The following is an 11,463-nucleotide window of genomic DNA, read 5'->3' on the forward strand; positions in this document are numbered from 1 at the left end:
TCACGAAAAGCTCATATTTGAAGCTTTTCATAAACAACTGTTTGTAGCTATTTATTATTGACAAAATTATCTTTCTTATTTCCACAAAATATGTTTATTCTTTAACATTATTTCTATTTCTATAACATAATTACTGATAGAACAAGGTATTGTCGTGTTGCATAAATTTTTTATTTTTTTTATTTAAATTATTTTTATTAATTTGTGTAATACACTTTTTATTTTATAATTTATTTGTTGATTAATTTAAAACATGTCTATATTAGACATTTTAAATATACTAACAATAACAGTTCAGTATAATTTTACTAAACACTAATAATTAAACAGCTAATAACAAACAGCTTACCGCAATCGCAAATAGCTAACAACAACAACATCTATTAGCTAACAGCTGAACCAAACAGACCCTCTAATCAACAATCATTGTAATTTTATATTCTATTTAAAGTTCAACCATAATATTTAAACTTCAAGGACATAAATTAATGAAAAATAATGATAATTCAACTCACCCCCTTGTAATTAGGATCAAATGAAAGTGATATCCAACTAAGTATGAATCATCACAAAACATAAACAAATTTATTAAATAACATGTGACTTATTAAATAATTGATTATGTAACATGTTGTATCCTCTCCTCAAGATCTCAAGATCTCAACATTGATATATAATCGATTATATATATATATGCTTTTGGTTTATACATAGCCTATCTATCTATCTATCTATGGAGCAAAAAAACACTAATTCATCTTCTTCAATGGAAGAACATCTTAACCGAGATGAAGAAATTTTTTCTGGTTTCTCTTTATATCAAGGTTTTTGGTGCCCAACCATGGCCATTGATGGAATATCATCCTTTCAAAAAAGCTTCCAAGCTCAAGACACGGATATTATAATTGCCTCCAATCCAAAATCCGGCACTACTTGGCTTAAAGCTTTGATTTTTTCCATTACTAATAGAACCCAATACACTTCTTTGAATACTCCGTTGCTTACTACAAACCCTCATGTTCTTCTTCCTTTCCTTGAATATCATTTATTCGTTGATAATCTAAATCCCGACCTTACTGATATGCCATCTCCTCGGTTTATTAGCTCACACTTTCCTTTTTTGGCTTTGCCTGAGTCGATTAAGCAGTCTAATTGTCGGATTATTTACATCTGTCGTAACCCTTTTGATTCTGCAGTCTCCCTCTGGCATCACTGTGGTATAACATGCAAAGATTTTAAAATATCTGTCGAGGATTTTTGTGACATGTATTTTAAGGGAAGAGGTTGGTACGGGCCTTACTGGGATAATGTGTTGGGGTACTGGAAGGAAAGCTTGGAGAATCCGAATAAGGTGTTGTTTTTGAAATATGAAGATATGAAGGAAGATATTGCTCCGTGTTTGAAGAGAATAGCTGAGTTTATTGGGCATCCGTTTTCTGAAGAGGAAGAGAAAAATGGAGTTGTTTTAGAAATTGCAGAGATGTGTAGTTTAAGTAAGTTGAAGAATTTAGATGTGAACAAAAATGGTGTCGTTGTTCATGATTACCCAAATAAGGTCTTTTTTAGGAAAGGCGAAGTGGGGAAATGGGTAGATCATATAAGCCCCTCAAAGAAGCAACAATTAGAAAATGTGATGCATGAAAAATTGAGTGGTTCTGGGTTATCTTTCAAATTATCTTTCTAGACTTTCTTTATCTATAGAAGAAGCAATATTTGATGAAGATATCCATTTGATTGCAAAGAATGAGACGGATAATTGAAACCATCCAAAAAGGAAAGAGACATCTGCTGCTGAAGCAAGAACCATGTTTTTTTGTGTGTGTTTTTATTAGTTTTACCAATAAGGACTTTAAATAAATTAATTGTTGAAACAATGGTTTGTTATAAGTATTATTTATTGTGTTAAAACTTTTATACAATATTAGAAGTTTACAAGGTCTTGTTCGGCTTTATATTAGGGTAAATTATATATTCTTTTTGTAGGGAGTGATGCCACGATATATAGGTAAGATACACCAATCGTTACTGAAGTTTGGGGTAAGTTTCAAAAAGGTTATTGACACGGGCAAGATTATCTGATCATGTTATTGAGTATTTCTCTAATCTCTTTCGTAGTTCTAGGGAGCATATTGATCTTTCACCTATTAATGAGGTAATTCCCAACTTAGTAACTTCTTTGGAAAATGAGGATTTAATTTCTAAATCCTCTTTTGAAACTATTAAAGACGCGGTCTTTTCCATGGATCCCGATAGTGCCCCTGGTCCTGATGGTTTTGGGGGAACTTTTTACCGTTCCTTTTGGGATATTGTTGGGCAGGATGTTTGCAATATGGTTCAGGCTTTCTTTGATCATGGTTGCATCCTGCTTGGTTTAAATTCTAGTATTATGGCTCTAATTCCTAAAGTTGCTGAAGCTGACAGAATTGAGAAGTTTCATCCAATTGTAATGAGTAACTTTGGTTTCAAAATCATCTCAAAAATTCTTGTTGATCGTCTTGCAGTTATTGCTGCAAGAATTGTTTCTCCCAACCAGTATGGTTTCCTTAAAGGTAGAAGCATTCATCAGTGCATTGCCTTAGCTTTTGAGGGAGTTAATATGCTTGACAGAAAACGTTTTGGTGGACACATGGCTTTAAAAATTGATATTCGTAAGGCTTTTGATACTTTAGATTGGAACTTCCTCTTGGCTGTGCTGGATTCCTTTGGTTTTTCTCTCACTTTCAGGGATTGGATCCTTAACATTTTGGCATCTGCTCGTATTTCTGTGATGATTAATGGTTCTCCAAAGGGTTATTTTTCTTGTTCTAGAGGGGTTAGACAAGGGGATCCCCTCTCTCCTCTTTTGTTTGACATTGCTGAGGATTTTTTCTCTCGTTGGCTTGCTAAAATGGTGCGGGAGGGTAGTTATTCTCCTATGTATTATTCTGGTGGAAACTTTTTTTCCTCTCATCTTCTCTTTGCTGATGACATGCTCATTTTTGAAGTGGCTTCCTTGAACAACTTGTATGCACTCAAGGATTTCTTCCTACTCCATGGACAACTCTCCAGTCAGCAGGTTAGTTGGGATAAATCTGCTATCTTTTTTGGTTCTCAAGTGAGTCTTACGAGGAGGGTTCGTCTGGCTCATTGTCTTGGCATCCGTTTGGAGTCCCTCCCTTTCAGTTACTTAGGAGTCCCTCTATTTATTGGAGCTCCTAGGGCTCGTCATCTAAGCAGCCTTGCAGACAAATTTCTCTCTCAATTTAGCAAGTGGAAAGGAAGCTCTCTCTCCTTTGCAGGGCGTTTAACTCTAATTAAGTCTGCTATTACTGGATCTCTGGTTCACTCATTCTTGATCTATAAGTGGCCGGTGGGATTGTTGAAAAAGCTCAATAGAAATGTTAGGAACTTCATTTGGACGGGTTGTATTGATCAGAGGAAGCTAATCACGGTTCCCTGGCAAACTTGTTGCAAAAGTTTGGAGGGTGGAGGTTTGGGCATTAAGGACTTTAGGATCTTTAACCATGCTCTCTTGGGTAAGATGTGTTGGGATTTAATTCAAGGAACTAGTCTTGCTATTTCTCTGATGAAATCTAGATTTCTGGTGGTCTCTGGTTTGCCTAAAGCTACCATTGCTCCTTCGTCGATTTGGTGTTCTTGTAAGTTTGTTTTTTCATCCATTTGGGAACATACCTTTTGGTGGATTGGCCAGTCTTCTAAGCTCAACTTCTGGACTGATAGGTGGATAATTCCTTCGGTAGCAGACAGATTGGGTCTCGATCATCAGGAAAAGCGTTCGCGCTATAATTCTGTTGATGACTTTTTGGTAAATTCGGAGTGGGTTGATTTAGGTAATCTTCCTTCGGTTGTTCAAGTCAGTATTCGATCTATTCACAGGGGTAGAGATGCTTTTGATTTCTGCGCTTGGCAACCCTCTACAAAGGGTATTTTCTCTGCCAAAGAATACTATTCGGTTATCAGTCCTAGTTCCTCTTCGGTGGACTGGTATAAATTTGTTTGGAATGCCCACACCCCCCTTCTCGCTCCTTTACTTTCTGGAGAGTTTTGCATGGACGGGTTCCGACTCACGATCTCCTACAGCGCCTTGGATTCTCCATTGCCTCTTGCTGTGTTCTTTGTGGCAGGGATGCTGAGTCCATTGATCATTTATTCATTAGCTGTTCTTTTGCAGATTCTCTTTGGAGGGCCCTTGAGATTCATTTTGCCTGCTCTTTACCTCGACATTCCCAATTCATCCACTTCTTCAGCAATCTCCGTAGCATTCATTTTGGCTCCCAGGTGTCGACAATCTGGCGTGTTGTCGCTATCACTTGCATCTGGTTAATCTGGCATTGTCGGAATGATGCTATCTTTAAAGATGTTTCTCCTTCTATTCAGCACTCGAAGGTCAAACTATTTCGATTGATTCGCGAGTCCTTTGTCTTTTCTAAAGGGTTTTGCTCTTCGCGGAGAGATGCTGTTATCTTATCCAATCTTCTAGCTCCGCCTAGGCCGCCTCCTGCTCCCAACATTATTCCGGTCCACTGGCTTAAACCTCCTCCGGGTTGGGTTAAAGTCAATGTGGACGGCTATGCTTTTGGCACTCCTGGCGAGACTGGAGCGGGTGGTATTTTTCGCAACTATCGAGGGTTTCCCAAAGGTTGTTTTGCTTTTTCTACCCCTCATTCTTTTGCTTATATGGCTGAATTGAGAGCTGCTATTTTCGCAATCGAACTCGCTTGGGAGAAAAATTGGCATCAGCTTTGGGTTGAGTCAGACTCAATGTACGTTATTAATCTGCTTAGACATCGTTCCATGGATGTTCCTTGGAGTATTCGTCAAGAATGGTTACACTGTCTCAGTATTTGCTCTAGGATGAACATTCTCTTTTCTCACATTTTCAGGGAAGGTAATAGAGTTGCTGATGCTTTGGCAAAATTTGGAGTCTCTTCTTCAATGATCAATTGGTGGCCTTCTGCTCCGGATTTTTGCCACAGGTTTATCAATGAGGACATTTGTAGTATTTCACATTTGCGTTTCTCTTAATTTTCTCTAAACTTTTCCCCTCCCCTCTTCTTTTTGTTTGTTCTCCTTCCTCTCCTTTTGTTCAAACATTCACTTTTTCCTTTTTTAATATATTGCGGGTTTGACAGTTCTTGGGCCATGGGTGCTCACCCCGCCCTAGTTCTGTCTCGTCCCAATTTCTATAAAAAAACTTCATTTTATTTCAATAAAATTAAAGAACTTTGCTTTTTTATTTTATTTTTGTTCAATAAAGTAATTCCAATCAATTCAGATATATTACACTACTGGAATAGTAATGTGACAACCACACTGAAAAGAACTTTGTTACGTATAACATAACGCGACAACCACGTGTACACCACCTGACAGCTAAAAATATATATTTGTTGCCACGCGACAGTTTCAATTTTTCACCTGACTATCATCTCTCACGTGAAATTCAATTATTGGAGATATTACGACAATTTAGCGGAAGCAATTAATTAAAAGCAGAACATAAATAATATTTTTTTGTAAGAATTAACAAGGATTTGGGAAAAAAATATATACTGCACAATCTTATTTTATTAAACTTCACTTGAATTGGGATACAAAATGATATTTATTTACTTTTGTCAAGTGGATATAGGGGTGAGCATGGTCCGGTTCAGTCCAAAAACCTAACCAAACCGAATTGGATCGAACCAAATTACCTCTATTTTTTAGGATCAAACCAAACCAAATTATAATTCGGTTTGGTCTGGACCGAACCGAATTATTTCGGTCCGGTCCGGTTTGGTTCATGTTTGGACCAAACAAAGTACTAGAAACTTATAACTACTTGTATCTTCATTAACTAAACAATTAATTAATTTTTCTTTTATATATATAAATAGTTGAGAGAAAAAAAACATGTTTAATTGTTTTTTCTTTTCTATATATAATTAGTTAATTAATTTAAAACCTTGAAATTAAGAGTAGTACATAATGTATTTCGGTTTGGTTTTGTTCGGTTTTTACCGGACCAAACCAAACCGGACCGAAAACCAAACTAGCTTAAAAATTAGGATCGAACCAAACTAAAATATAATTTGGTCCGATTTGGTTTGGTTTTTTCAGTCTTTAGGTTTTCGGTTCGGTTCTGCTCACCCCTAAGTAGATACACGGAATATATTCCAATAATTAATGAATGATGTGATTTGTTGTTTTTATGTTTTCATTTATCATGAATTATTTATTTATATTTTTTTTTGCTTTAATTAATATCTTAATGTTTTCTTAATAGCATGGACGATGATATATTTTCAGGGTTAATTACAAAAATGGGTCAAATGAGAGGCTTATTTATATATTTAACACATTTACTCAACCTACTACATATCTAGACTGATTTTATGTGACGTTCCCATAATACCCTCAATATTTACGCGCGTTTCGCCCCCTCCCGTCTGACTTCGCAGATTTCATATTATGCGAAGCCTGCGAAACTAATGTTTGGGTTTACTTGATAAATTTAATTAGCAAATGTGAAGCCTGCGAAGCTAAAGTTTGGTTTACTTGATGAATTTAATTCGCATATGCGAAGCCTGTATGTGTTTTGAAGCTAATTCGCGAAGTGGTATGTAACAAAAAATGGCAAACAACAACGGATTCTAACATTAAAATCATAACATTTTCAAAATTTACAACAAGATTGCCACAATAACAACATTAAAATCATAACACTATCAAAATTTACAACAAGATTGCCACAATAAACTCCTAACAAATCACTTCAAAGTGAAACTAACTAATCTGATACCAATTTTGAAGCGGATGAGTCCAGACCTTTTGGGATGAGAAATGGAAGTCCAGACCTTTTAGGATGGATGTGTCCCATGGCGCACACCAAGATTGGCACAGTCTCTCATAACCAACCATTTTAGGAGTGAATGTACCAATCTTGAGGGAAATTTCTTCCTTTACAGGAAGGAAAGTTATCTCCCCTGCATCCGAGGAGAGAAGTAAAAATGAGATGTAAGCACATAATTGCATGCATGTTCTCCTAACTTCAAATTTACTTTCTTTATAGTTACTCAATTTTAAAACTACACGTAAAATTTCATTATCATTTACTAACAAGTCAAAATCACAAGTTGTTATATTAAGCAGTCGGTGTTTCATGTCACTTGGAGAAGCTTCAACTCACATTTGGATATGTGTATTATGATCCATTTAATAATTAAAATAATGGAACCTTTTACAATAATTACAGATTCATATTACAAATGTCAAAATATGTGTGGAAGGTTCTCTATTTGACATGAAGAACCGGATGCTTTTAATAATTTTCTTAAAATCACTATAGCCATTTTGAATTTTTTAAATTAATATTTTAAAAAAAAATTCTCTTTATAAACAACCAATTTTTTTCCCAACCATATGATACATGAATAATCTGAAAATAAAAAGTTAAAAAGATTAAAGTTGGTAAGAAAATACAATGATAGATTATATTGAAACATTTTCAAGAGAATTTTAATTCACTCTCTAAAAATAATATAAACAATTAATTTTTAATAATTTGAAGAGTGATTAGTACATTATCATCTCCAACAATAATACACATCTTTTTCATTGTTTATTTATTTTTTATCAGTAAAATTATTATGTATTGTTATATTTATCAATAGTAAGAGGCGAGAGAATTCTCAATAAGAAATTACTAATAAAAATTGAAATAAGTAGGGAAGTGGAGAGTGATACTGAAGTTGGTTTTAACTCTCTCTCCAAATTTTAATTTAAGAGTCCAACTAAGAGTCTCTCAAAAATGCTATAAAAATTGAAAACCTTAATCAACAATTATTATAATTTGGGTTAAGGTGTAAAAATACCCCTAATGTTTTGGGTCAGGAGCAATTTTATCTCTACCGTCTAAACTGGTGCAATTTTACCCCTAACGTTGATAAATTGGATTAATTTTATACATTATTATAAAACACATATATTTTTATTCCTTATTCTGCACCAATTGCATAACAATTCGTTCTAAAAAAGGATTTCATGTTCGTTATAATTTAATAATAGAACTGGAGATTAATATTTATAAATTCACTAAATTTTTTAATTTTTTTTTATCTAATTCGTACAAAAAGACAGTATATTTTTTATTTATTTATTTACATACCAACATATGTTTGTGATTTGTTACTGATAAAATGATGCATGTGTGAAGTGTAGATGACAAGATTCAAGACCGAGAAGACAGTTTGATAAATTATTTCTCAAATTGACGCAATTTATCAATGTTAGGGGTAAAATTACTCTTGGCTTCCAATATTAGGGGTAAAATTGCACAATTTTAAACATTAGGGGTAAAATTGCTCCTGACCCAAAACGTTATGGGTATTTTTGCACCTTAACCCTTAATTCTATTTAGTTCAACAATCATTATAATTTTATATTCTATATAAATTTCAAGGCCATAAATTAATGAAAAATACAACTCATTCCTTATAATTAGGATCTAATGAAAGTGACATCCACCTAAGCATGAAGCATCACAAAATATAAAACAAAGTTATTAAATAACATGTGACTTATTAAATAATCGATTATGTAACATGTGGTATCCTCTCCTCAAGATCACAACATTGATATATAATCGATTATATATATATATATATGCTTTTGGTTTATACATAGCCTATCTATCTATCTATCTATGGAGCAAAAAAACACTAATTCATCTTCTTCAATGGAAGAACATCTTAACCGAGAAGAAGAAGATCCACAAGGGATTTTTTCTGATTTCTCTTTATATCAAGGTTTTTGGTGCCCAACCATGGCCATTGATGCAATATCATCCTTTCAAAAAAGCTTCCAAGCTCAAGACACAGATATTATAATTGCCTCCAATCCAAAATCCGGCACTACTTGGCTTAAAGCTTTGATTTTTTCCATTACTAATAGAACCCAATACACTTCTTTGAATACTCCGTTACTTACTACAAACCCTCATGTTCTTCTTCCTTTCCTTGAATATCATATATTTGTTGATAATCTAAATCCCGACCTTACTGATATGCCATCTCCTCGGTTTATTAGCTCACACTTTCCTTTTTCGGCTTTGCCGGAGTCGATTAAGCAGTCTAATTGTCGGATTATTTACATCTGTCGCAACCCTTTTGATTCTGCAGTCTCCCTCTGGCATCACTGTGGTATAACATACAAAGATTTTAAAATATCTGTCGAGGATTTTTGTGACATGTATTTTAAGGGAAGAGGTTGGTACGGGCCTTACTGGGATAATATGTTGGGGTACTGGAAGGAAAGCTTGGAGAATCCGAATAAGGTGTTGTTTTTGAAATATGAAGATATGAAGGAAGATGTTGTTTCTTGTTTGAAGAGAATAACTGAGTTTATTGGGCATCCGTTTTCTAAAGAGGAAGAGAAAAGTGGAGTTGTTTCAGAAATTGCGGAGATGTGTAGTTTAAGTAAGTTGAAGAATTTAGATGTGAATAAAAACGGTGTCATTGTTCATGATTACCCAAATAAGGTCTTTTTTAGGAAAGGCGAAGTGGGAAATGGGTAGATCATATAAGCCCCTCCAAGAAGCAACAATTAGAAAATGTGATGCATGAAAAATTGAGTGGTTCTGGGTTATCTTTCAGGTTATCTTTCTAAACTTTCTCTATCTATAGAAGAAGCAATATTTGATGAGGATATCCATTTGATTGCAAATAATGAGACGGATAATTGAAAACCATCTGAAACTTAGAGAGACATCTGCTAACATGTATTTTTGGGTGTGTTTTTTAGTTTTATCAATAAGGACTTTAAATAAATTAATTGTTGAAATAATGGCTTGTTATAAGTATTATTTACTGTGTTAAAACTTTTATCCAATATTAGAAGTTTACAAGCTTTTGTTCCGGTTTATATTAGGGTAAATCATATCCATGATTCTCTTTGTAGATAGTCATGCCACGATATATGGGTAGGATGCACCAATCGTTATTAAAGTTAGGGATAAATTTTAAAAAAGGTTATTAAACTTCATTTTGTTTCAATAAAATTAAAGAACTTTGCTTTTTTATTTTATTTTATTTCAATAAAGTAATTCCAATCAATTCAGATATATTAAACCACTGGAACAGTGATGTGACAATCACACTAAAAGGAACTTTGTTACGTATAACATAACGCGACAACCACGTATACGCCACCTGACAGCTAAAAAAATATATTTGTTGCCATACGACAGTTTCAATTTTTCACCTGACTGTCATCTCATACATAAAAATCAATTGTTAAAAATATTGTGATAATTTAGCGGAAGCAATTAATTAATCGCAGAACATCAATATTTTATAAGAATTAACATGGAGTTGGAAAAAAATATACTACACAATCTTATTTTATTAAACTTCACTTGAACTGTGATACAAAATGATCTATAAAATTGAAATAAAAAGACCTATATATAAAAGTATATTAGTGGATGCATGGGAATACATTCCAAGATGAGATTTGTATTTATTTATTTACTTTTGTCAAGTGGATACATGGGAATATATTCTAATAATTAATGATGTGACTTTTTTTTTTATGTTTTCATTTATCATGAATTATTTATTTATTATTATTTTTAATTAATATCTTACTATTTTCTTAATAGCATGGACAATGATGTATTTTCATCACTCCTTTTTTTTTATACTTTGTCCATAAATATCAAGTTTAGCTCGTAAAAACTAATATTTATTTTACGATAGTACATTCGTGAAAATATTTACAAACATTACTGCAATAAATCAGATTAATTTCACTTTTATTTTCATCTTCTCGGATAAAGTGAAACTTGATCTTGATGTGTTTCGTTTTTTTTTTTGTGCTGAACTGGATGTTTTGTAATTGCAATTGTAGACTTGATATCGCAAAATATTTTTATCGGCTGACTCTGTAGTTCACCCATATAGGTTAAAATTCTTTTTAGCGATGCTATAATATATTCAACTTCTGCAGTTGACTACACGATTGTTTCTTGCTTTTGTGAGATCCATGAAAATACTCCGCTATCGAGACTGAATCTGACGTACTTTTCATTCATCTTCTGAACCTACCCATTGAAAAACTAATTAATTCATATAATTTCATTGGTTTGTATCATATTCCAAAGTCAACAGTGCTTTTGATGTATCTTAGCACTCGTTTTGCTGCTATCAAATGAATTTGACTTGAATTTTGCATAAACCGTGATAATAGGCTTGTAGCGAACATGATATTTAGTCTGGTAGATGTAAGATACAACAAGCTACCGATCAGACTTTTGTATTGCTGTGACCACGGACTTTTCCGACCCTCATGATGAAATTATAGTTGCCTTTGCTCAGTATGTTGCATGTGGACCCCGCATCGCGTCGTACGGAATCACGGTTAGAAATCCACTAAAAAAGGGCTAGAAATGACTCATAGTCTCAGTAGTCCAAAAATGTGAAA

At 33.7% G+C, this 11,463-nt stretch overlaps 1 protein-coding gene and 1 pseudogene across 1 annotated transcript; both read left to right on the forward strand.

Moving 5' to 3' along the window:
• The first annotated feature begins 746 nt into the window (after nt 1-746).
• LOC136209750 (cytosolic sulfotransferase 15-like) lies at nt 747-1,895 on the forward strand. Its single transcript, XM_066001330.1, has one exon. It carries the CDS (start codon nt 767-769, stop codon nt 1,682-1,684), a length of 918 nt encoding a protein of 305 aa, XP_065857402.1. The 5' UTR covers nt 747-766; the 3' UTR covers nt 1,685-1,895.
• A 6,715-nt stretch (nt 1,896-8,610) lies between these two features.
• Nucleotides 8,611-9,894, forward strand: LOC136209349 (cytosolic sulfotransferase 15-like; annotated as a pseudogene).
• Nucleotides 9,895-11,463: the final 1,569 nt, after the last annotated feature.

This window comes from Euphorbia lathyris, chromosome 10, assembly GCF_963576675.1.
Source record: "Euphorbia lathyris chromosome 10, ddEupLath1.1, whole genome shotgun sequence".
Taxonomy (NCBI): domain Eukaryota; kingdom Viridiplantae; phylum Streptophyta; class Magnoliopsida; order Malpighiales; family Euphorbiaceae; genus Euphorbia; species Euphorbia lathyris.

Excerpts from the sequence above, each read along its gene's own strand:
- LOC136209750 (XM_066001330.1), top strand. The coding sequence starts at position 767 with ATGGAAGAACATCTTAACCGAGATGAAGAAATTTTTTCTGGTTTCTCT.